The sequence below is a fragment of the Grampus griseus genome, assembly GCF_964374135.1.
Source record: "Grampus griseus genome assembly, chromosome: 3".
In the NCBI taxonomy this organism is placed as follows: domain Eukaryota; kingdom Metazoa; phylum Chordata; class Mammalia; order Artiodactyla; family Delphinidae; genus Grampus; species Grampus griseus.
Window position 1 is genome coordinate 126,170,537 of NC_139019.1, and position 26,096 is coordinate 126,196,632.

General features: G+C 51.3%; 2 protein-coding genes across 7 annotated transcripts in view; both read left to right on the plus strand.

Moving 5' to 3' along the window:
* The window catches only part of SYNPO (synaptopodin), a 30,415-nt gene extending 22,950 nt beyond the window's left edge, over nucleotides 1-7,465 (plus strand). For both annotated transcript variants that reach the window (XM_082649841.1, XM_082649842.1), the window contains exon 3: nucleotides 4,735-7,465. In XM_082649841.1, coding sequence (XP_082505967.1) covers nucleotides 4,735-5,427 — 693 coding nt within the window. In that variant the 3' untranslated portion in view covers nucleotides 5,428-7,465. The remainder of the gene's footprint in view (nucleotides 1-4,734) is intronic.
* Nucleotides 7,466-9,011: 1,546 nt separating this feature from the next.
* On the plus strand, nucleotides 9,012-24,939 carry MYOZ3 (myozenin 3). Of its 5 annotated transcripts, XM_082650055.1 has the most exons (8): nucleotides 9,012-9,344; nucleotides 9,478-9,672; nucleotides 11,106-11,167; nucleotides 17,158-17,312; nucleotides 18,282-18,335; nucleotides 18,440-18,578; nucleotides 19,018-19,180; nucleotides 22,408-24,939. In XM_082650055.1, exons 3-8 carry the CDS (start codon nucleotides 11,107-11,109, stop codon nucleotides 22,574-22,576), a joined length of 741 nt encoding a protein of 246 aa, XP_082506181.1. In that variant the 5' UTR covers nucleotides 9,012-9,344; nucleotides 9,478-9,672; nucleotide 11,106; the 3' UTR covers nucleotides 22,577-24,939. The 5 variants fall into 5 exon arrangements, with proteins under 5 accessions (XP_082506181.1, XP_082506182.1, XP_082506179.1 ...); XM_082650053.1 differs by lacking the exons at nucleotides 9,012-9,344; nucleotides 9,478-9,672; nucleotides 22,408-24,939 and adding exons at nucleotides 9,905-10,386; nucleotides 19,437-22,399; XM_082650052.1 differs by lacking the exons at nucleotides 9,012-9,344; nucleotides 9,478-9,672 and adding an exon at nucleotides 9,913-10,386.
* Nucleotides 24,940-26,096: the final 1,157 nt, after the last annotated feature.

A 26,096-nucleotide genomic window follows, 5' to 3' on the forward strand; every position in this document is an offset into this window, starting at 1 on the left:
ACGAGGCTGGGGGGCTTCACCTGGCCTTGGTGAGCTGTAGGGATGCCAGCGTCTTGCTGAGGGGCTTCTGCAGCATACAGAGCCTGCCCTGGCCTGTGGGACCAGCCAGCCAAGGGTCTGCCTCCTCAGCCACCCCGGTGGGGCCGTCCTCACTGTGGCCCCAGCTCTGGCATCTCTCTGCCTCTTGCTGGATTCTCACCTCCACAGGTCTGTCTCTTCCACCCACCTCTGCCTTCCGGACACTGTTTCCTCTCCGCTGCTTCAGAGACCTCTGCCTCGGCCTCCACATTTTCTCTTCTCTCGGGTTCTGCTGGATGAGGACTCAGCCCACCACTGCTGTCTGACACTCTTCTTCCTGGCCCTCTGCTCAGCTGCCTTCATGCCCGCTCCAAACATCTAGCTCCGCTTTCGAGACAGCTAACGCAGTTCATCCCAGACCTCAGTCCTGGTTCGACCTAGCTTGCCCTCACCGTTCTGGGATGTGGGAGGTCCCAGGGGACCCCTGAGAGACAGAGAGCCCTGTAGGAGGCTGCGCAGAGGTTGGTGTGCAGCTAGGAGAGAGGCCCCTAGCAGTGTATCCGTCAGCTGTTTTGCCTTCAACCTCAGCCAAGATCTGCACGACTGAAAGCAGCCGTCTACGTGCAGTGGAAGGGGCCGCAAGGAGAGAGGCATCTCAGCCTGCCGTTTGCTGTGCGACTTTGGCCAAGTCACTTTCCCTTTTTGTGCCTCAGTTTTCTCATTTATACGATGAGGGCCCTCCTAGCTGGACAATCTGTGAGGAATGAGAGGACAGGTTGGTGCTTTGGGAGAAAGGCCCTGTAAGTGATAAGACAGTCCCCTGGGAAGAGAGGGGAAGGAAATGGGACAGTTGCCATAGGACAGATGGTGAGTAGATGTAAGGGTGTCCTTGGGAGGGTGTGGCTGGAATGAGCTGCAGCAGGAGGCCAGGAGATCAGAAATTTAGGCTGGGACTGCTCAGGCTCAGGATCGCCTGGAGACAGTGGGAACACGGCAAGGGCTGGGGCAGGAGCACAGCAGCTCAAGGAAGGGACAAAGGAGACCTTAAGGTTTAGAAGAAAAGGCTGGGACTTAGGAGATCTGGATTCTCAAAGATGGACTCCATGTGCAGCTTTGGGTCTCAGTTTCCCCATCATACTGTGAGGGTTTTGAGTCAGGTAGTCTGAGATCCTCACCACCTCTGACACCTTTGATGTGCTGCAGCCCCCCAAAACCACACTTTGTGGGGGTTAGAGAACATAGACGCAAGAGGCAGAATTCAGATGGAAGCTTCCCAAGACCGGGGGCGAGCACCACCCACTTTCTCTTTCCCAGCCCTATTTCTGGGCTCCCCAGAGGGGCGAGGGGTGGTGGAGGCGGTGCCCATGCCGGGCTGAGCCTGCAGTTTTCGTGAGCTCTCGGCTCGTCTCCATGGCAACAGGGGGTGCCTTCCCAGTGAGTTCATTCTGCCCAGAACGTGGGGGCATGCAATGGGAGAGTCGCGAGGGAGCTCGGCTCCTTCACGCCAAACCCCTCCCAGGGCAGAGTGAAGCCCGTGTTCCGGACCCCTGCTCCCTTCTACCCCTGAGGGCCAGCAATGGAAGAGCCCACCCTCCATCCTGCAGCTCCTGTGATCAGGCTGGCTGAGCTCTTCCCTCAACTTTGTTTTCTCTCCTGTTCTCAATACACTCTGCCTCAAATCTGTCTTGCTTCTTTCTTTCTTCCACACTCACTGGCTGGTGGTCAGGGCCCTCTCCCTCCTCCCCAATTCTGGCCTGAGAAGTGGGGTGGGACTGCTTAGTTACGGCGTGTGAGCCTGTGGTGTGTGTCCACGTGCTGCCTGCATCTGCTGAGTGTCTGGATCTGCCATGGGTACAGATGTGTGCTGGCTTGAAAGTGAGGGCTGCCCTCTCTCTTCCCTGGGTCAGCACTGAGGGAACCAGAATCCTGTGGAAATCATGTTCTGTTTTCTCCTTCCTTAAGAGTTTGGCCAAAAAGCCTGTAGAGCACGGGGGAAAACCCATGCCCCTTATGGTCCAGGTTTGTTCGAATTCTTTAAAAGTGGTATTTAAGTACCTTTAGCCAGAGCATATATACTTTCTGGTTCCCTCAGCAGCCGCCCCCCCCACCTCCCCGTCGCCCCCATTATCTAAATCCGGCCACTTTCCACAGTCATCACCGCCGGGCTCTTGCATAAAATGAGTTTCTGCCCTCGTGGAGAGGAGCGTACGGCCATCAAGAGCCAGAAAAATGGGTGCTGGGCCCAGATCTGCATCTGACTCCTTGTGTGACCTTAGACAAGCCGTGGGCCTCAGTCTCCCCTTCCGTGCAACAAGAGGATTACAGAAGCTGTCTGGGAGCTAGCTCTCTTTGATCTCTGATAGTTCCTGTCTGACTCTGCTCTACTCGCACCTTCAGCCCACACCTGTGTCCTGCTTTGGGTCCGGTGCTGGGTTAAGTGGGTGCTCCTCTCTGAATTTTCACCCATGTGCATTTCCAAGGAGTTCTGGTGTATATGGTACATTGAGAACTTTTTCAGAAAGTGAATAATTCTGATTCCCTGCAGCCTTTTTGTATTATTCACTGCTCCCCCACCCCCCAACACACACACACACACACACACACACACACACACACACACAGTCAGTACCCAGACATGGCAGTTTCGATGAGGTCAGGCCCTGGCCCACCTCCAAAGGGTGAGGAGCTGCTTACCACTGCCCCCAACATTCCAACCCAGGCATTCTGAGAAGTAAATTCTGTTACTCCTTCCACTTGCTGGCCCTAGCCTTCCCCTCGTGGCCACTAAAGGCAGACCATCCTTGGAGATTTCAGACAGTTATCACAGCTTCTCTTGCCCCAGCCTGCTTTGCTCCTGGCTGAAAGCCCTGCTTGCTCTGCCTCAGTGCTTGTTGATGGACTTGGAGCATGACCCCTTGGCCCTGCTCCCCCCAGCCAGGCTCACTGAAAGATTCCTGAGATGGCTCACAGACAGCAGCTCCCAGTGTCTCTGGCTCACATATACACAACTGACCCTGGGAGTAAAAGGGGTGGAGCCCATGCTGAGCTTTAACTTTCCTGCTTGATGATTGGGGCCTTGGATGTCCCCGGGAGGTTCCTAACATTCCCAATCCCATGAAAAATCTGTTCAGACTGCTATACGTTCCTCTATAGGTTAAAGGGCTCCATTTCTGAGTCTGGGCTCATCTGGTAGCTGCTGCATTGTTTGGAGAATACATGTACTTTATTGCTTCCTTTTGATTGGGAGAAATTAGATTCTGATTGGATGAGAAGCTGACTGGCTTGGCTGCGGCTGGTTACTGATTGGATGAGAGAATGGATCTTATGAGAGGTTCTAGATTTTGATTGGGTAGGAGGCACTGAATGGACTGGCTAGTTCTGGACTCTGAGGGATGACTGCTGGTGAATTTGGATTGAAGACTGAGTGGACTGGCTTGTTGCTGGAATCTGATTGGCTGAACAGCTGGATGGTTTAGCAGATACATGCTGGGCCTGGATCCCCAAGCCCTGTACTTTCAAACCAGTTCAAACTGCTTAAGCCTGCCTCCCACCTTTAAGCAACAGATAGTCACACACATTTCCTGGTGGGGCAGAACACACCAGATAGTTATTTACACGTCTGAACTTCATTTTCATCACTGTAAAATGGGTGTGATAATACCAGCTACTTCACCAGGCTGTTGTGAGGATATGATGAGAGAGTAAGGATGAGACCGAACTTTGTAGACTGGAAAGTTCCTAAGGAGGTAGGAAGCAGGTATGATAGTGTATAGCAGAGCAGTGTATAACTTCACAGAGGTTCACCAACTTGGCCTCACGGAACCCACACTCCCCACCCCATGCTGGCAAGAGGTCCAGCGAGGGGAGTGTGCTGCCTAGGGAGGAACGACCCAACTTCCTTTTATGTTTCCATCTGTCAGTGGGAACCTCCTCCCTGTTCAAGGTGTCCAAGGAACAATTAGGAGGTGACCATGGCAACATGGCAGGGGAATTGAGACAGAGAGGGCCTTTCCCTAAGTCCAACTTTAGTAATAATGATCAATATTTTTGCTTGTAATTTTTTGAATAGATATTATATCCATATGGTTCAAAACCTTAAACTTATATAAAAAGTATATAATACATTAGAAGCCTTATTCCCACTCCTGTGGCTGTGTCCCCTGCCCTGTTCACCCCATTTCCTAACAGAGAGGCACTCTGGTTAGTTTCATGTGTATCATTCTAGTATGTCTTTAAGGTAACTAACATCTATTGCGCACCTACTCTCTTCTAGGGAACCTTCTCATACTGTGATAGTCTTTGACGTAAGTTATCTCATTTACTCCTCACAACAATCCTATAGGATACATGCTAATATTATACTCCCATTTCACAGAGGAGGAAACTGCAGCCCAGGGGCTTCGAGTTGCTTCTTTTGCTGAAGCAACTTGCCCAAGTTCATTCAGTAAACAAAGGGGTCTGTCTCCAAAGCGAGCGTTCTTAAACCGCCAGTCATCTGCCTCCCTGCTAAGCGCAGGGGCAGGCAGCGTGGGCTCGTTCAAGCACCTGAAAGATGAAAGTTGGGGCACCTGCGTTTTTCTGCAGGCACTACCTGACTTTGGTCGCTGGCTTCCCGACTCTGTACAATGGACACAGCCAACTCGGTCCCTTCTGAAACCCCGGTATAGAGGAGCCCAGCACTAACGCCTGCCCCCACCCTCTCTGTTCTCTCCCCAGGACCGCCGAGAGAGCCTGCCCACCTCCCCGCCCTGGACGCCGGGCGCGTCCCGGCCCCCCAGCAGCCTGGACGGCTGGGTGAGCCCGGGGCCGTGGGAGCCGGGCCGCGGGAGCAGCTTGAGCAGCCCCCCGCCGCTGCCGCCGCCGCCGCCGCCGCCACCGCCGCCGCCGCCCATGTCCCCCTCGTGGAGCGAGCGCTCCGTATCCCCTCTGCGACATGAGACCGAGGCGCGGCCCCCCAGCCGCCAGCTGCAGGCGCTCCTGGCGCGAAACATCATCAACGCGGCCCGGCGCAAGAGCGCCTCCCCGCGGCCGGCGGGCGCTGAGAGTCTTCGGCCCTTCTCCCCGCCGAGAGCGCTGCCACCGCCGCCACCGCCGCCGCGCATGCGCTCGCCCCTGCCGTCCCGACCCGGCCAGGCCGCGGACCCCGGGACAACGTTCGCTCCCATCCCCCGGAGCCCACTGCCCGCCGGGCCCTCGCCCTGCGCTAGTCCCCGGAGCCCGCTGCCCGCGCGACCCAGGCCCTTCCCCTACCGCCGCTCGCCCACGGACTCCGATGTGTCCCTCGACTCCGAGGACTCTGGGGCTAAGTCGCCCGGCATCCTCGGCTACAACATCTGTCCCCGCGGATGGAACGGCAGCCTGAGGCTCAAGCGTGGCAACCTACCCACGGAGGCCTCCTGCACCACCTAAAGGCTTCCCCGCCCACACCCCATCCCTGCCCCAGGAGAGCCGAGCCAGAAGAAGTGTCGTGGGGCTTGGGAGCTCCCAGCACCATGTCCCCAAGGGTCTGGCCTCTTTGATAGCCCCAGAGATAAGGGGTCAGGGGAGGAGAGCTCTGGGCTTGGGGGTGGGGTGGTGATCCAAGCTTGGGTTCTAGCCCTTGCTCTGTCATTCAGTCATTGTGGGAAAGACCCTTCTTCTGCTCCTCAGCTTTCCCATCTGTTTAATAGAGCTTTGGCCAAGGCGATCTCCAAACTTCTAAATTACCCCTTCTATCAGTACACACACACTAGTGCCTTGGAAGAGGCAGGGTGTTGTATGTATGGACCCCTAGACTTGCTGCATTGCAGGGTTCCATACTCTCCGCCCCCTCCCCCCCCCCTTCCTGGCTCTGATCTCTGGAGTCTGGTAAATGAGGGGTGTGTTCAGAGGATCCTACGCCTGAGTTCCTTGTCCAGGCCCTGGCTTGACCATCTGCCTCCCTGGCACCAAGTCCCAGGCAGGAGCAGCTGTTTTCCATCCCTTCCCAGACAAGCTCTATTTTTACCATGGTGACCTTTAGAGAGGGTCTCCCAGGCCAGCTCAAGGTGCCCGGCTGGCTTCTCTGGAGAGAAGAGGAGGGAAGATTCCTCCTCTCAGATCCCTCTCAGGCTTTTCTCCATCCCAATTCAGGCTTCCCAGGGTCTCCAGGAATGATGCTATAGGTGTCTCCAACCCATCTATCCCTTCCGGGCCCTTTCATGGCAGGCTCTGGGCTCAAAGCTGAGCCGGGCAGAGAAGAGTTGATACGGAGCTATCTGTTATCCTCTGGCTTTACCTGGTAGCCCTGAGTTTGAGGTTGCCCATTTGGAAAGAGGGAGGCAAAGAGTTCTTTGATATGGGTGGTATGCAAGCAGTGGCCAGGATGCATAGAGGAGATTCTAGTAGGGAATGGACTGGCTCAGATGACCTCTGGGGGCTCTTCCAGTCCTGAAATGCATTCCACAGTATTAGGAAGGGAGGGAGAGTAGTGCTGGAGGATTGGCTAGGGAGATGAGCTTGGGTGGGTGAGTGAGGGGTTAGACCAGAGTCTGCCTGTGTTTCTGGTTCCTTAGGAAGTACTCCACTCTTCAGTTTCAGGCCCCAGCATCCATATTGTGCCCAGATGATGGGGCCCTGTTCTGCTTCATCTCTTTCCCATCACACTCTGGCCTAGCCAGTGTCTGGTGCCCAGTGACCTTGGGGAGCCTGGCTGCAGGCCCTAGCCTGTCCCTTAGGCTATAGTGACTCTGATTCCAATCCTCAGGAGGGACACAGGGAGGAATGTACGTCGGTCCTATAGTTTCCAGAGTTGGCTGGTGGTGCCCTCTAGAGGTTCAGAATATCAGTTTCAGGAAACTAAGTGTGTGGGGGTGGGGGGGCGGGGGGGCTGGAATTGGCTGAGGATCAAAGGTATGTATGTAAGTGAAAGGATACCAGGATGTTGCTAAAGATGAGGGACAGAGGGTGATTTTGGGGTTAGGAGGAGACTTACCCATCCCTCAGGGTGATTTAGACCAGGAACCCCTAATTGAGGCTAGGGCAAGCTGGGGTTAGGATGGGAGTCAGGGTGAGGGTGGGGTGCTTTGGAATAAAGGACTGATCCCAAAGGATTCCCAGGGCCTAAAGATTGGGAACATAGGCCCTGTTGGTAGGAAGATGAGAGGGTGCTCCAACTTGTCAGTGATGAGTGATCACATTACTGAAGTCCCCACCTGCTTCAGGGACCCCTGTAGCATGGGAGGCTGGGGCTAGGGGCCCACTATCAGGCCACTGGTTGATGCAGTGGCAGAGAAAAAAATCCACTTCTACCTGCATTTCCCACAAAGAGCCAGCAGGAGGCAGCCTTGGGAAGTTGCAGTTCTGTCTGGCTGTTCTCTCCCTGTAACTGCTTTCTCTCCCAGTCCTCTCCTCTAACCCACTAGAAATTGCCTGTGTCATGCCTTTTGCCTCCTGTAGAATTCAGCTCTGCCCCTCAATAAATGCTTCCTGCATCTTTCTGTCTCCTGTGTCATTTTCAGCTATGTCTAAAGCTTTTCCCCACCCATGGAACAGTCCATGGGATGCTGGGTGGATGAGAATGATACACATGGGATGGGAGCTTGGGAAGTAACAATCATGAACAGAGATGGGGAACAATGAAAACACTCTGGGCCATAGAAGTCCCTGGGTTGAAGTTCTGGTCCCATCATCTACTAGCTGGGTGACCCTGGGTAAACCCACTCCTTCTCCAGGCCTCAGCTTCCCTATCTGTGTAATGAGTGAGTTGGTGAGGTGATGCCTCAAGGTGGTATTGCCCAGGCCCTGACCCCAGGACACTGTCACTGGAGTGGCCAGGGCCAAGCTGCATCAGGGCCCAGTGCTCTGGGGCTGCTTCCTGATGGCAGGTCGGGGCTTCAGACAGGAGGAGGAGCCCCTACAAGAGGTAACATCAGAGTCCAGCCAACCCTAGAGAACTCAGGATCCAGACCATCAGGAGTACTCCTCTCCTGATGGGGGCGTCCTTTGCCCAGAGAAGGGGATTGGGGCTCCACTCCCAGGTGAGGCCAAGATCCCTCACCTTCCTCTCTAAAAGCTCAGGCCCTGCAGAGGCTGGGCAAAGGACTCTGACGGGCAGGAAGCTGAGTTCAGGTGGTCCACAGCAGAGTCCAGGCTTCTTCTTAAGAGAGATGCCCTTGGACAGTCTATCCAGCACACAGGTACAGGAGCTCCCTGCCCTGGACCCGGCGCATCCCTGCTGATCCCACCCTTCCCTGGTAGTGGTTAGTGCACTTCTGACTCAATCTTTATCTTCAGCAGGAACCTCTCCTGAGCACAGTATCCCCCTGCCTACTGGTGATCCTGGTGCCCAGACACACCAAACCAATTTCATCCCAAACTGAACTCAGTCTCTGCCCCCAACCCCAAGCTGCCCCCATCCCCCCTCCTCCTCACCATTATTTTCCTTGAATGACGCAATCCAGAAACGGGAGCGGCCCTTTCTTCACCTCCCACATCCAGTCTCTAACTGGGACCTGGTGATCCCTCAAATACCCCTCAAGCCCCTCTCCTCCTCTCCATGCCCTCTGTCACCTCCCTGGTCCAGCCACTCCCAGGTCTCACCTGACCACAGTGAAATTCTCCTGCCTGAAGACTAACTCCCGTCAACCCACTTTCCACAGGGCAGCCAGAGATATCTTTGGAAAATGACCATGTGACTGCTCCGTTCCACCGCCTTAAACTCCAACAGCCCTTTTATAAGATACACGGTACTTTTGAAAAGCCTGCTGTGATCTGGCCCTTGCCCACCTGTCTGGCCTCATCTCTCAGCACCACCCCAGCCCCCAGTTCTAGCTCTCCTCGCTGGCCCCTCACATCCTATGTGTGACATGGCCTCAGCCTGCAGTGCCCGTGCCCCTCTCTGCCTGTGAGCTCCCACTCAGACTTCAAGGCCCAGCGCAAATGTCTCCTCCTCTGGGAGGCCTTCCCCACCCCCAGGCCGAGCTGGTGGCACCCTTCCCTGGCCCTCCCAGATCATTTTCCGTGATGCGTCGCAAAGGCTGTTTACAGGTCTGACACAGGCCTGGCTGAGCTCCTTGAGGACAGAGCCCTGCCTTATTTATTTTCAGTCCATAGAGAGAGGCTCAGAGAATGTGAGAAGGTGGAGGGAGGGAGGGAAGAAGGGAGGAAGGAAGGAAGCAGAGGAAGAAAGGGAAGGAGGAATGAACAAGTCAAGCAAAGTTACTGGGGGAAAATTCATTCATTCATCAATCTACCCATTCAATCATTCATTCAACAAATATCTACTGAGTTCCTACCAGGCCCCGATCTAGGCCCTAAGGATACAATTCGCAAGCTCAGGGGACCAGTGAGTCACTCAGCGTTTCCAGGTAACTTTGGTGTGTGCATATGTATGTGTACTGTACGTGTGCAAGGCCTTCTGTTTGCAAGGGCCTGCTGCCGGGGCACCTGTCTTCCCTGGGGCCTGGTGCTTTTAGCATCTGTCCCTGGATCCTGTTGCAGCCCGAAATAAGGCTATGAGCCACAACAAGGCAAGGACAACTCTCGTCAGCTGAGGCCAGAGCCGGAGGCAAGGCATACCCAGCTCACTGACGACCGCCTGCGCAGACACCAACCACTCAACTCTCAACTTCCCGACAGAGGTGTTAATCTGAGGGTCTGACACTCCCTCCTGCCCACTGTGGTTCCATCTCTCAGGTACCAGGACTCAAGGGGAGCTCAAGGCGCTGTCGGGGGTGGGCAGTGGGGGGGAGCCAATTCCCAGAGCCCCTTCCCCCAAGGAGAGGAAGGGCCCAAGGGGGTCCGGGGAGGGTGGGGCCTCGTGGAAGCCTGGATCCTGAGTTGGGAAGGGAGGGATTCTAAGCTCTGGGTTACTCTGGGTTAAATGGAGAGGGGGTGGCTAGGGTTCAAGGTTGGGGTAGGTAATGGCTCTGCTCAGGACTCCAAGATCTTTCAGCAATAGAGGGAAGCAGGGTCCCTGTCTGTAAAATGAGGGGCGGGGTCCTTCCCAATGTCTGTGAATTTCTGTAAGGAGAGTGTTTGTCAAGAAACAGATCCGGGGACTGTGGAACCCTAAGTGGTCCCAGCTGGAGCACTGGCCACCAGCTCGTGGGCATCGCCCCCAAGGCATGCATGTGTACTCACGTTTGCACACAGTTTGAGGGGGTCCGTGTACGCCCTGAAGCACGTCCATGGATACCCACGATGTAACCTCCTCAGGTTACAGGACAGCTACTTGCTCACAGTTACCGAGGGAGTCAGGGACACCGATCAGAAGCCAGGCCGCCCGGCTCAGCGCCCACGGACCCGGGGCTGGGTATGGGCGTGGGGGGCACAGATGGAGGCAGATTGTTTCTCTAAAAGAAGAAATATAGAAAAACCTGGAAGCCAAGCAGAGGGGCACAAGGGTTGGTAAGGCCGTCAGGAGGCTCAAGGACTTTGCCTTCTCTCCTGGGGGCGAGTTAGGGGATCTGGACTTGGGGCCTGCAGGGCTTCTCTGGGGCTTTGGACCTCATTTTATTTGTAAATCACCTGCAAGATTCCTGGGACACGCCATAAGATGCAAATGGGGGGATGGAGGAAGAGGGAGAGGAGCGAGGGAGAAAAAGACACCATGTAAGTGAGCTGAAGGACAGGGGTAGGAAGGGGGCTGATGGCTGTTTTCAGTGTCCTTGGACCAGCCTGCGCCCTCAAGCCTCAGAGCCGAGTCCTGAGGAGAGGAGGGGCGCACCTCGCAGACCCCAGTGCAGCGTCAGACTAACCACCCGTGCTCCCTGACTAACCACCCCCTGACTTCAACCTCCAACCTCTTTCAGCCTCTGATTAGCGCTCACTTGAGTCAGTGGACAACAACAGTCAGAGACCCTCGCCTCCCCTTCTCCTAATGTCCCAGAAACTACCCCCAATGCGTGTGTGCTTCCCTAGCATCAAGGAAGCAGATTTGTGTGACCCTGAGCATCTCCTTTTTCTTCCATGGACCTCAGCCTCCTCTTTCCAGCTCAGACACCCTTGCTTGAGACTTTGGTGTGGGCCAAGGCTGCGCAGGGCCGGGGTTGGGTAGACCAAGGATTGGGAGGTCTGGGGAGGAACGGAGGCAGCCTGGACCATTTGTGGCGGTCTCTCCTCCACAGGATGATTCCCAAGGAGCAGAAGGGGCCGGTAATGACTACCACGGGGGACCTCACTGAACCAGGTAAGGTTGACCCAGCCCGTGAGCCTTCCTCAGATCCCATGCTTTCTTGCTCCCAGGCTGCAGCCACTCAGGCCTGCTGGCCCCAGGCCTGGGCAAACAGGTGTGAGTTCGAGGCCGGCCTGTGGAATCTGTCGCCTGGGCTGGGAAGCTTCCCGAAACACTGGGAAGGGCCTTGCTCTGATGCCCGCACCCCCAAGAGCTGAGGTTGAGTGCCCTAGACTGGGTCCTGCCCCCACCTAAGTCCTTACCTCAGCCCCAGATGGAGCTCTGAGGGCTCTGGCCCCAGATTCAATCCTAACGATGGCCCAAGCGTCCCACAGATTGCCCCTGCTTGTTTTAACTGGGCCGTCTCCCCGAGCCCCCATGGCAAGAGACAAGGGGTCAGGGGAGAGCGGGGCAGGGGGGCAGGAATAGGCTGCCTGATCTCAAACCATCTCACTTAAAAGCACATTCATCCGATGCATAAATCATCTAAGGTACGTGATTATCAACTCTCCAAGACCTCTCGGCATAATTGTGGAGTCTGTTGATTTGGCCTACCTTAGAGCCTTTCAAACATTTTAAAAACAAGCTAAGCTAAGTCAGGACTCTCAAACTTCACTGTGAATCGCAGCGACATGGCGTCATTGGTTAAAAATACAGATTCCCAGCATCAACCCCCAGGAATTCTGATTCAGGGGACCTGGGGAGGAGGCCATACATTAGCCTTTTAGCCAAGTACCCAGGTGATTCTGATGCAGGTGGGAAGTGAACCAAGCTCTGATAAACCCCCGTCTAAGGGCATTGCTGCACTTTTAACTCCTTCAGTGTTCTAGGAAGTATTTAATCATGTGTATGACTTTATGTGTGAGTCGTACTTTTAACCTGTTTTGTGTGTTCTCGCCTCCTTTTGTTGGTATCATTTTTTTTTTTATTCCATGATTTTCTGTGCTGAAATACACAAGCTTTGTGAGGTACTGATGCTCTAACTAGAAGAATCAGGCAATGCATTTTCTTTTCTCTTGTCTAAGTAATTAATTAGTTACAGACCCCCAAATATTGACACACAACATTTACGCCAGACTGGAAATACGTGAGTTGTTGACGATTGCTAAGGTATTAATTAAGGACAATTTTGAAGCTAAAGAAAAGTAGAAAGGAAAAAATCTCATGGTGTCACCGCCGAAAGATAGCCATCGTAAAATAATAATAATAAAACACTTACCGTTATTGTGTACTCACTATGTCTCAGATACTGTGCTAAGAGCATTTGTACCTTTCGTTATATATATAACCCTCACAACAACTCTGTAAGTTAGATACGATCACACCCATCTTGCAGATGAGAAAACAGGGGTCAGAGAAGCTAGGACGTCACATATATAGTAGGTGGTAGAACTGAGATTTGACCCCAGATCTGTCTCCAAAACTGCTCCTTTACCACACGGTTATATAAATAAAACATTCATTTTATAGAATATTCAGACAAAGCAGACATGAATGACTTTGAACGTGAAAGTTCCTCATAACAAAACCATCTGGAGAGAACCACTATTAACAGTTTTGTGTAAATCCTTCTTCTGTTCATATATAAACGTATTTATATAAACACACACACGGGCTAAATACTATACACTGTGTTCATCATCTTAAATTTTTTTCACTTAGCGGCACACCAGAGACTTCTTTCCATCCTAGTATGACTTATCTCACCCCTCCCCTCCCCTCGCTCCCCCAGCATATAAGATATTATATATATTTATACACACACATCCCCTAAGGGAGGCCATGAAGGCTCAGCCCAGGTTGGGACCCTTAGGAGTAGAGCCTGAGGATTCCCAAACAAGTGACTTGTTGAGCTCGCATTCCTAGGAGAAGGGAAGTGACAAAAGCACAATCCGGCAGACGAAATTGCTAAGTAAGGATGTGGGCTCCAAAGCATAAATTAATTGCCCTACAGAATTCATTTCATCTTCAGCAAGGGGGCTGTTGCAGCCTCTACTCACCGGGGCAGTTCTCTGTAGAGGTGGCAGTTGTGAGCTGTTAGTCACTGATAAAGGGCATCTGGGCAGCATGCACCGCAAGACTGATTCCCAGTTTCCACAATTCGAAAAGTCACTGCAGTAAACATCCTTGTATGTATATCTTCAGGCATGTTTATTCAACTTTTCTGCCCGAGGACGAACGCCTAGAAGTGGAATTGCTTAGTCAAATAGGTTTTATCTATAGCTTTTTTTTTTTTTTTTTTAATATTGAGCTCAGTTCATCTGAACAGCATTTGAGAATATGATGCCAGGGGACTTTTATTATGTATTTAGGTATATGTGGTCTTTCATCTGTTTAAATATGCAGTACATTTTCTTGTTCAAATACAAAAACAATGCAAACAATTTCCAGCCCTCCTCCTTCCTAGGTCCCCAAATTGCCACTGCCAATATTTGGCATATCTCCTTGCAGATTTTTCAATGCATACATAAACATGTGTTTATTTTTAAAAATATACGAGTGGGATCTTAGAATACAGATTCTTCTGAAATTTCCTTTTTTCCCCCTTTTAATCTACAGTGGATTTCTTTCTGATCCTAACATGTAGAAGGTGCTGTCTCTATATTTGCTGTAAGAATGAAAGAAACATCAGCCTCCTTTTTTAAAAGGCTGTTTAGGATTCCATTGAATGGGATGAATCACAGCACCTGAATGGCCCTCAGTGTTGCCTGGTGACCACATCACCCATCCCTGACCCATTCACTCTCCCCTACTGTTCTCTGAGATAACTTTAGCAACCTCTCTTCTCAAACCTCCAATACCTCCTCCCCCACCTTCATTCTCAGCTAATGACCTTGCTTCTTATTTCACCGAGAAAAGTAAAGTGGCCAAAAGAGAACTTCTGCAAGCTCCCGCCTCCACATCTGTCCACTTGTTTGTATTTGTGTCCCTGTTCTCTGTTTTCCTTCCTGATATGATAGATGAACTCTCCTTGCACTGTGTGAAGCCAACCCTTCTTGCTGGGCACTGAACACCCTCCCTACCCTCTCTCCTGCTCAAGACATTCCTTCAGTAATTCTCCCCTCTCTTTATTGCATCGTCAGATTTTCTCATCAGCTAACAAACATGCTATTATTCCTCCCTCTTTAAAAACAAGCAAGCAAGTAAGCAAACCAACAAGCGAGCAAACCACTCTTGCTTCCACAGCGGCCCCAGCCATGGTCCTTCAGAGCACACCTCCTCAAAGCAGCTGTCTATACTTCCCTCCTCTCTTTCTCTCTTTTTCACATTTTATTAACCAACTTAAACACACACACACACACACACACACACACACACACACAAGTTGAGAGTGCAAATCCCTGTGGCCCTCCTTTTATTCCTGGGTTCCAGAGCAAATCCCAAAGAGCATGTCATTTCATCCCCCAAATACTTCACAGAAAGTAATAAAAAGGACATTTCCTTACATGCCACAAAGATATTAACACATTGAACAAAAGTAAATGTTGATTTAATACTATCTAATAGCCAGTCCTATAGTCAACTTTCTCCAATTTTCTAGTTAACGGGGATCCAAATAAGAGACACTTTTTAACTGAGGTAGCATTGGTTCATATTTAACGTTACATATTGATAGTTTCACGTGTACAGAATTATGTTTCTACTTCTGTATACACTACAGCACGCTCACCACCAAAAATTTAGTTTCTATCCTTCGTCATACAGTTGATCCCCTTTACCCCTTTCACCCTCCCCCACCACCCCCATTCCCTTCTGGGAACCACTACTCTGTTCTCTGTATCTACATGTTTGTTGATGTTTGGTTTGGTTTGATCATTTATTTTGGTTTATGTTTGTTTGTTTTTATATTCCGCATATAAGTGAAATCATATGGCATTTGTCTTTCTCTATCTGACTTATTTCACTTAGCATAATAACTGTACCCTCAAGGGCCCTTGTTTTTATTTGATAGCTATGTTTCTTAAATCTCCTTTAATCTAAAACACTGCCCCCGCCTCCTTTTTTCCCGTGTCATTCACTCCTTTGAAGACACCGGGCCACCTGCCCTGTAGAACGTCCCACATCCTAGATTTGGCTCATTGCTTCCTTGTGTTGTGTCAAACTGTTCCTCTGTCCTCTTCTCTCGAACCCTGTCTAATAAGGCTTTCACACCCAAATACTCCACAGGAACTGCTTTTGCGGAGACTGCCAATAATAACCCCATGTTACTAAATACAATGGTCAGTTTTCAGCCCTCCTCTTACTTGACATATCAGCAACATTTGACTCCGTTGATCAGTCCACCTTGCCTAACACGCTTTCGTCATTTGGTTCTAGGACACCACAGTCCTTAGATTTCCTCCTAACTTGCTGGGTGTTTTCTCCCAGGCTCCAGGGCTGGGGCTCCTCTCCTCAGTCTAAATGTTGGAGGCCCCGGGGCTCAGTCTTTGGATCTCTTTATCCATTCTCATATCCTTGGAGATCTCACCTAGCCTCCAGGCTCCAAATACCATTCAAAGAGCTGGAATATGAACCTATGTGTGTTTGATTGTAGAGATGACAAGTCTTCCCGTGCTGCCCATACGTATCCCTCTCCTACCAACGTCCTCACCATGCCTCACCTTTCTTCCAAAAGTCTTCCCTTGTGGCACCAACATAAGAGTATGTGTTTTGCTGGTGGGGAAAGCACCAAGGATATGGATGGGCTACCAAACTACTAAGGATGGTCATCCGCCCTGGAATCCGTCTACATGGCTATAATGACTGGTCCTAACTATGAGAAAAGAAATAAACGGGACAGTCTTCATTAAAAAACAACAACAGCAAATACCATTTGTATTTCCTGATGCCCCAAATTTTACGTCCAGGTCAATTTTCTCCCATGAACACTAGACTCATATATCCAGCTCCCTACTCGGCATCTCTGCTGGGATGCCTACAAGGCTCTGCAAACATTATACTCAGTTTTGGAGACAATTAGGGGAGTTTGAATATAGACTAGGCATTATATATATAAAAAAATTCATTCACTTGGAAAGGTGGAGATCTTTAACTGATAAAAGCAAGTTACTAAGCAGCTGTGCTATGATTTCATTTTGGTTAAAAAGTCACATATGAATACATAGTCAGTGAAAAAGACGGGAAAGGATATACACTAAAGTGTTAGTAGTGGCAACCTCTGGATGGTAGAAAATGGTGTTTTTCTTCTTCTTTTTTTTTTTTTTTGCGGTACACGGGCCTCTCACTGTTGTGGCCTCTCCCGTTGTGGAGCACAGGCTCTGGACGCGCAGGCTCAGTGGCCATGGCTCACGGGCCCAGCCGTTCCGCGGCATGTGGGATCTTCCCAGACCGGGGCACAAAACCGTGTCCCCTGCATTGGCAGGCGGACTCTCAACCACTGCACCACCAGGGAAGTCCTTCTTTTCTTTTATGTCTATATTTTCTAACTTTCTTCAATGCACTTATATGCTGTTTCTATAATAATAAAAGGCTATTTTAACATTAAAAGAAGACATGTCTAGAACGGAATGCCTGGTCTTTCCTCACATCTCCTCCTCCTCCAGCCTTCCCATCTCAGAGAGTGGCTACTCCATCCTCCCAGCGGCTCAGGCCAGAAACCTTGCCTTTACCTCCCACACCTCTCTCTCTGTCTCTCACATCCCACACCCATGGCCTACCTTTAAAAGATACCTAGAATCTGATCATTACTCACTACCTCCACCACTATGAGCAAAGAGCTTCATGGGAAATGCATGGAATAAATATACCTGGCCAAAGAACACCTGAAATGATGCTCAATTTCACTGAGTGTCAAACACATGCTAATTAAACACAGAGGAGTCACTTCCGCCCATTGGGTGGGCAAAGATTCCTAAGAATAATGACACCCAGGGTCAGCAAGTGTGGGGCAAAGTCGGCACTCTCATACACAGCGGATGGTGCTGTGCGGAGGTCCCCTTACAGGCAGCAACCCGGAGTGCCCTGAGGGTTTGGTAGTAAGAGCTCCCTCTGGCCTCTCTGGGCAGTCCCTTTGCTGGACCTGGGCAAGAAGCTGAGCGTGCCCCAGGACTTGATGATGGAAGAGCTATCACTGCGTAACAACCGAGGATCCCTCCTCTTCCAGAAGAGACAGCGCCGCGTGCAGAAATTCACCTTTGAGTTTGCAGCCAGCCCGCGTGCGGTGAGTAAGCCTCCATTGTGTTCACAGGGAAACTGAGGCCCAGAGAGGGCCAATCGTTAGCCTAGAGCCAAACAATGCGCCAGATAGGACTTCTGCCCTCTATGGGGGGGTCCCGCAAGTTCCAGCCGGGGACGGCTGTGATATTGCCATCAGATTGACCTCTGCCTTGCTAGGTGATCCTAGAAAAGGGTTAGCCCTTTAGGCACCTTTCCCCAGATACAATACATAAAGTGTATCGGACAGGATGCCCCATGGAGTGAAGGGACTCTGACTCCTACAAAAAATGCAGAAGGATAGTCAGGTGCTCTGGGCTGAATTTGCAGGAAGCAGGATTTAGATTACACTTGAGCTTGATCTAAGATGGAAAATGCAGAATGCCGTCCTTTTTCCCACTGGAAGAAGGCAAAGGCCACGAGATAGTCAGCTGGTAGAGAAAGGAGGCAAGAATGGCTTGTCCCCCGGCTTCAAAAAGGTGGCAGGCAGTTTCAGGTACTTCTAATGAACTCAGGGGACTTTCATCCTACTCCACTCAATTTCTGGATGAAACAGGAGATGATGAGAGGGATCGATGTGGCAGAATAATAAAAATGACAAAACACCTACCTTTGCTACGTGCTTATGACGGTATTGGCTAAGCAGTTTGCATGCATCATCTCATTTAATGATCAGAGAGTGATATTATCATCATCTCCACTTTACAGAGAAGGAAACTGTGGCTCAGAGAGGTTAAGTATTATATGCCCAGGGTCAATACTATAATAGCAACTAACGTATATAAGAGCACTTCTCTGTTCCAGGGTTTAGCGCTCTACACTATTAATTCATCCTCCCCCCAAAACATCCCTCGGAGGTGGGCTCTAGCATTATGACCTCCCACCACCCCCTGCCATTTTTTTAGTGGAGGGAGAACCCTGGCCTCCTGCCCCGCTGAGCCTTCCTGCAGTTTATTTGCCCCTCCCCTCCCCCCAGCTCGTGGCAGGAAGCGCCAAGGAGAAGGTGACTGGAACAGCGGAACCTGGGATGGTGAGCGTGCACAGAGACCCCGAAGTGGCGGAAGCCTGGGGGAAAGGGCCAGGCAGCTCAGACTCCCCGGTCCGCCACCTCTGAGCTCCCGCCCCTGTGCCTAGGTTGCCAATAGCTCCGAGGGGCAGAACTACCGCTCTGAGCTCCACATCTTCCCGACCTCAGGGCACGGGGGCCCTGAGGATGCCCAGCCCACAGCCGCCCGGCCAGTGAGTGCCCACAGCCCCAGTGCCCTGGCGCCAGGTAAGTGGCCTGCCCGCGTCCCGGGACCAGGGGACCGTAGCGTGGGCGAGCTCCACGGTGGGGCAGGAAGAGCATCCAGAGAGCGTCTAGTCCACCTCCTTCCCAACACACACACACACACTCACCCCACTCCAAAGACCCAACACAAGCCCAGAGTAGCGCAGCAATGCGCCAAGGTCACAGAGCCAGCCAGGGTCCGAGGCAAGACCAGAGTCTGCGCCCCAACTTGCAATTCCTCTGCTCCGTCTTCCTTGTTTCCAGGGATGGGGAAGGGTCCTCTTTGCTGGAGCAACTTTAGCATCACATTCCACCCCCTCCCCCAACTCCCCTTTCCTAGTCCCCCCCCCAACAGTGTCTGCAGCGGGGCGTGGCGGCAAGGTTAAAAGGAACCCAGGCGTCCCGCTCGCCCGCCTCCCACGTGCCATGCTCCACCCCCTAGGCTATGCCGAGCCACTGAAGGGCGTCCCTCCCGAGAAGTTCAACCACACGGCCATCCCCAAGGGCTACAGCTGCCCATGGCAGGAGTTCCTCAGCTACCAGGACCACCTGGGCGAAGGCAGAAGTCATACCCCCAGCCTGGCGGAGTATCGAAATTTCAACAAGTAAGACGAGGCGGGCTGCTTAGGGAGAGACCTGGAGGGAGGATGCGCTGGAGCCAGTCACAACCACAGCAGTAGCTGCATCTCCTGAGCGCTTTCTACAGGCCGGGCTCTACCCCAACGCCTTATATACATTTATTGAGCCCCTGCTAAAACAGTAGAGCTCTTGCCTTAGCACAACTAACTAGTGCCCAATAAATGTACCGGGAATAAATGGGTGAATGTGGCACACACCTTGCTGGATTCTCCTCCACAACAGGGTGGGGCAGGTGCCACAGTTTTTCCTATTCTGCTGGAGAAGAGGATCAACAATCTGCCCAAAATCACAAAGCAAGGAAGCAGTGGCGGGGCTGGGATCCAAGTCTGGTTTTGTCTGACTCCAGAGTCCAGTTGCTTATTCTCCATCACTGCTGTGTGCCATCTCCTTGATGGACATCAAGGTGCGGGTCCTTCCCTGGGTGGGGGCCCCAGATCTCACTAGTCCTAGGCCAGCTCAGCGTTTTCCTCACTTTCATCAGTGGTCTGGAAGAGGCCTAGAAAGTGATCTTGAGGCTGTACCACTGTGGGGAGTGACAGTGAAATGTTGGACACCAGAGGTGAGAGCCACAAAGCAGTGACTCACAGTGTTTAGCACAGTGGGCCCTCCACGGAGGAGGGCTTAATGCAATCTCCACCCCTGGCTGTGTGACCTTGGGCAAGTGGCTTAACCTCGCTGGGCCTCCCTTTCCCCACCTGTAAAATGAGACTGTTACAGTACCTGCTTCATAAGATTGTCATGAGGATGGCATGAGAGGCCTTAGGCAAAATTTCTGGCTCTCAATAAGCTCTCAATAAGTGGTGGCTGCCATTATTATTATTATTATTTACAGGTTGAAATGATGGCTGGAAAAGCCAACAGGGGAGAACTTAAAAGGGATAGATTAACATCCCGCCCTGGGGGCCTGAAAACAAATCACAGCAGTCAGGACAGGAGCTTGGCAGGAAGGAAGGCTGTGGGCTGGGGGACGCATTTCAACCGCATTTCAATTGGCTTCCTTAGTGTGCTGCTATTCGTGAAAAATGCTCCTCTGGCTTGGGCTGGATTAAGTGAGAAAGGGGAGGGTCCACAGAGAGGAGGCCACAGTCCAGCGCTTCTGGCACCTGCTCAGACCACACATGGAGACTGTGTCTGTCTTGCTAGGCCTGGAGACCAAGCCCTCTGAGGAAGGGCTGAAGGAACTGGGGGTGATGGGCCTTGAGAGGAGACTGCTCAGGAGGGACGTGACTGCCCTCAAACAGCTGAGAGCCAGGGAGGACCATGATGGGAAGAATGGGCCCGACAGGCCTCGTGTGAACCACGAGCCACTGGCAGACATTTGGGGGTTTCCTGCCAGGCAGGACTTTGCTGTCCTCCTGGGGCCCTCACACCCTGCCTGTCCAGCTCTTTAAAACCCTCAGCTGACATTCAGGGCTAGCAGCCAGCTTCCAGGCTGGCCATTGCAGGTCGCAGCCCCACCCATCTCATGCCTCAGCTCTGACAGGCTGAGGCACGTTCCCACAAAAATAAGGAGGGTCTTAGGGACCCCTGAACCCAGACCCCTCCTAGGACGGAAGAGGCAACTGAGGCAGAGAGAGAAGGAACTGTAGTGTTGGTGGCCAAGCTGTGCTCAGGATCCAGGGCTCTGGCCTCCTGATCAAGGGCCCAACCGTGAGGCCTGCTTGACTTGGAAACAGCCCAGCCTGTTCCTGCGGGGCCCTGGCTGTTGCCATCACAGCTGTGGTGGTCCAGGCAGAAACACTGTCCTGGCTGGAACCCAGGCTCTGACCCAAGGTTTGCCTTTTTACCCCAGAGCAGGCATTCCCCTCTCTCCATTGGTCCCAGGCTGCAGGGAAAACACTAAATGAGCAATGCTCTTTATTCTCTTAAAATTAAAAAATAGTTTGAAAATCATGTATTTATATTATCTTTAAAAAAAACCCTAGGCAACTTCAAATAAAGGTAGGGCCCCTTTGTTCCCCATGCTCCAATCCCAGCTCCCTTCCCAAAGGTAACACTGTTGTCAGGTTGGTATGTACGTTTTCAGAACATTCTCTACAAGAGAATATTCTCTACCAGCAGCTACATACCTATGGGGATGTAGCATTGTTTGGTGTGCATGTGTGTGTGTTTTGCTACTCTGTATTTCATCCTGTAACTTGCTTGCTTTTTTCACTCTACATTATGTCTTTTCAGTCTCCTCTTTCTAATACCTATATCTCTTTTCATTCCTTTTAAGTTGCTATATAGTACTCTGCCATGTGAATATACTATATTTATCTTATCCATTCCTCTGCCAGTGGGCATATGGCTTGTTTCTGGTCTGTCACTAATCGCTGCTCATATCTGCTTCCTTGTGCATATGCTTCCCTAAGCCATATGCTTACAGGTAGAGCGCTGGTCGACAGAATTTGCACATTTTCAGGTTTAAAAGATCCTGCCAGCCGCATAGCACAGGGAGATCAGCTCAATACTTTGTGACCACCTAGAGGGATGGGATAGGGAGGGTGGGAGGGAGAGAGACGCAAGAGGGAGGAGATATGGGAACATATGTATATATATATATAACTGATTCACTTTGTTATAAAGCAGAAACTAACACACCATTGTAAAGCAATTATACTCCAATAAAGATGTAAAAAAAAGAAAAAAAGATCCTGCCAAATTGCCCTCCAAGGGAGCAACACCAATTTACTCTCCAACCAGCAGTATATGAGTGAGACCTTGCCCCACCGCCTCACTAACTTTGCCCCATTACCAAATCACTTATTCTTGCCATTCTTATGGGTGAGAAGTGGCATGTCTCTGGGGTAATCTGTAGTCTCTGATCTCAGCGTTCTTTCTAACCCTCCTTTCTCTCTCCAGCCTGTGATATATTGTTTTAAGGGGAGATGACAAGAGGAGGGAAAAACTCTGTTCCAATTCTACACCCTTCTGGACCTTCCTTAACAGGAACCTAGAGTTTTGCCAGGACAAGCCAGTTCTCACTGAAAACCTCACTCCTATTTCAAAGCAAGAAGCCATCCCACTAGGGGCAGATTTGAGAATGGGCAGAGCTGGAGAAACCTGTTAAAGACAGTACAAAACCTTGCTGAGCAGCAGGGAAACTGAGGCCCAGAGAGAGGAGGGGAGGGGCTTCCCGTGGCAACCCACAGGTCTGTTCCGCCACCCTTTCCCACACAGCCTTCCTCCCCTGCTGCTCTTCTCTCCCCAGGACACCAGTGCCCTTTGGAGGAGCCCTGGTGGGGGAAACCATTCCGAGGGCAGGCACCCCCTTCGTTCCGGAGCTCACCAGTGGCTTGGAACTCCTCCGCCTCAGACCCAGCTTCAACAGGGTGGCCCAGGGCTGGGTCCGCAACCTCCCAGAGTCTGAGGAGCTGTAGCCCCAGCCGCTTCAATTCCCCCATCTCAGAGTTCGGGTAACACCTGGAGCCAAGACTCGTGGACAGCACTTCACGGTTTACGAAGGGCCATCACACACAAATGGCCTCAAAGGTCACGAAGTTCAGCAGTTCCCAAATGTGGTGTGCTTCAAAATTACCTGGAGATGTTTTAATACAGACTTCTGGCCCGTCCCAAACCTGCAGCATCAGAATCTCCTGAGTGGAGGGTCTCTATAGTAACCAGTACTCCCAGCTGATTCCAGGAAAACTCGTCCCCGGTTTGTATCTTTAGGAATGCAAACCACCAATGACTTCACGTCCAAGCCTCCACTCTTTCCTGCTCCTGTAGTCTAGCTACGCTGCCCCAATGACAGGGAGTTCGCTAGCCGCCTATTTACCTGTGAATCACTCTGATAATTAGATTTTCCTTTTACTGAGACACAGATGGTCCTTATTTACGCTGTTAACATTTACTAAGCACCAACTGTGCGCTAGCCGCTGGGCCAGCTCCAGGGAGAGGGTGTGGTAAGCCCAGGCCCTAGCCTAGGGAGGAAAAGACAGTAGAGGAGACAGATTTGTAAAGCAGGAAGTCATCTTAATTTTCCCTAAAGCACGCTAGTTGACTACTGAGGAACAAAGTACCAGTGAAGCAGAGGAGGGGTTCTCTAACCCTGCGTGTGGGGTGGGATTCTGGGAAGCTTCCCAGAGGATTCGAGTGGGGCCGCAGAGGAGTGACAGTCCCTCAAGGGAAGGGGGTGTGATGGGGAGAGTGTGATGGGGAGGGCATTCCTGGCAAGTGCACAGCAAGGGCAAAGGTACAGAATTGTCATGGGGGCAGGTGTTGTGGAGAAGGGAGATGGCAATGTCAGAGGAGTCAGTGACTCCTCAGGGGGCCAGAGTGGGGTGGGCTGCACTAAGGAGATGGGGAGGTTCTTAGGCTGGAGAGCAAGGGGTCTCGCTGGTGCAGCACAGACTGGAGAGGAGTACAGCTGGACGCCAGGATCCTTGAAGGAACAAGGCCTGGACTAGGGAGGCGGCCATGGGGTCAGAAAGAAGGGGCAGCGCTCGGCACCTCACAGGACAGGCGCAGAGTAGGGTGCTTACAAGGATGACCCCTTTCCAGCCCCTTCCACTCACCGTTTAGAGCAGGCGCCAGGGTAGATCTTGTGCTAATCTCCACCAGGAGTTTTTCGGCCTGTATGCTGGCTCGTTAGGAAGAGAAGGGCAAGGAACGCCTTCCTGCAGGTGGTGGTGATGATGATGATTGTGGCTGCTTCTTATTGGGTGCCTCAGGGCTTGGGCTGGTAGTAGGTTCTCTCCATACCCCATTTCTAATTTTCAGTACAACCTTGAGACGAAGGTATGGTCCCGTTTTACGGATGTGGATATTCAGGCTCACAATGGGGAAGTGACTTGTCCAGGGACAAGTGGGGATCTGTCCGATTCCAGTGGATGTTTCTTCTCGCCCCACTGGGCGGCCAAGCCCATTCACTCTGGAATCACCTAGTCATGGTGCCCTGCTTTAGAGTTCAGAGGTTAAGAGTACAGGCTGGGGGTCAGACTGGATGGGGTGGGTTCTGATGCCACCACTGGCTGTGTGAACTCAAGTCATTTCTCGCCTGTGGGCCTCTAATTCTCTACCTGTAAGATGAGGACGAGAGTAGAAGCCCCTGCATAGAGTTTTGAGGGCATAGTGATGGACACATCCCTGATAAGCACTCAGTCATGATCAGATTCCATGCAGCTGCTACTCTTGGCTGATAAGATGTTCCTGCAGTGAGTGCACCTCGAGAAGCAGGCTCGTGGAAATGTCACTGGGGGTCCGTAAAGCTGAAACCTGAAAGAAAGCCTCTGATCACCGTAGGGCTCTGTTGGACATGGCTCACCTCCTTCCCCGCTGCTTCCCTCTGTCTCCACCCTGACGCCCTCTCCTGGGGAGATGAGAAGGCTGGGAATCTAGCTGGTTCCCAGGTGCACGGGATCGTGGTTGCATTTTCCTTTTGCTCTGGAGTTTCACTCTGCCCCACACAGTTTCAAGGGGCCAACAGCTGACTCAGATTTGCTTGCAGTTGATGTGTTGGCTTGAATTCGGGGGCTTCCATTTAAAGTCATGTTTCCAAGAGCTGAAAGCCAACCATTAAAGTGTCTGAAACACAGAAGAGAGGATTTGGTCTGCCTTGGGTTGGCTCTGCTGTGCCCTGAGGGTAACGGCAGCCACCAGGGACAGAAGAGGAGAGACTGGTAGGGAGCCTGCTGCACCCCAAAGTAAATTCTCATTCCTTCCTTATGCTGATGTGACTTTTGCTGATGTTGTTTTTAAAAAAAAGAAGCCTACTGTAAAAATAAATAAATGAAGAAGTAAACTGTGAAGGTATCTGCCCACATAGTCCTCCCATGCACATACATAGACTTTCCCACTCTCCTGCATTCCGCCCCGTCCCCATATACCAGAGGTAACCAGTGGTAATAGTTTGGTCACTCTAGAATTCTAGACTTATTTGAATAAATATGTACATGTATATAGATGTATAAATACAAAGATATATCTTTCTTTTAATGGGATCATACAGTATTTGTTGTTCTGTATTTTGCTTCTTCATTCAACAAGTAAAATTTCGATCCTGAAAAAGCAGGTCATTAACCTTTCATGTAATTTGGGGGCCTAGTAGCCCCTTCATATAAACTCTATGCTTTGGCCTGTTTTTGTTCTATACATGAATGAAGTCAGACCGTGACATGGAAATGAAAAGGGCTGAGAATAGCCCAAACGTTGGGAAACCTGACAATAGACATGGCAGTTCACATCAGTGAATATGAATGAACTACAGTTACATACAACAATATGGATGCATCTCAGAAACAAAATGGTGAGCAAAGGAAGGCACATATACAAACATATGTTTACTGATGCAAGGAGGTGTTGAATATAAAAGTCAGGATGGTGGTACTTTGGAGGAAGAAAGCTTTGTGATTGTGAAGGGACATAATAAAATGCTTCTGGGGAAAGCTGGACTATTTCTAGATCTGTGTGATTGTTACACAGATATTCACTTTAAAATATTTAACTTAGCTGTGCTTCTGTGTTTATGCACTTTTTCTGTACATGAGTTACATTTTACCAAGACAATCCCTCCTTTTAAAAAAGTTAATGGGGGACTTCCCTGGTGGCACAGTGGTTAAGAATCCGCCTGCCAATGCAGGGGACACAGGTTCAATCCCTGGTCCGGGAAGACCCAACATGCCACGGAGCAACTAAGCCCGTGTGCCACAACTAGTGAGACTGCACTCTAGAGCTTGCGAGCCACAACTGCTGAGCCCACGTGTCACAACTGCTGAGGCCCACGTGCTTGGAGCCTGTGCTCCGCAACAAGAGTAGCCACCGCAATGAGGAGCCTGTGCACTGTAATGAAGAGTAGCCCCTGCTTGCCGCAACTAGCCCCCCACACAGAAACAGATCCAATGCAGCCAAAAATAAATAATAAATAAATTTATTTTTTAAAAAGTATACAAATAACAAATG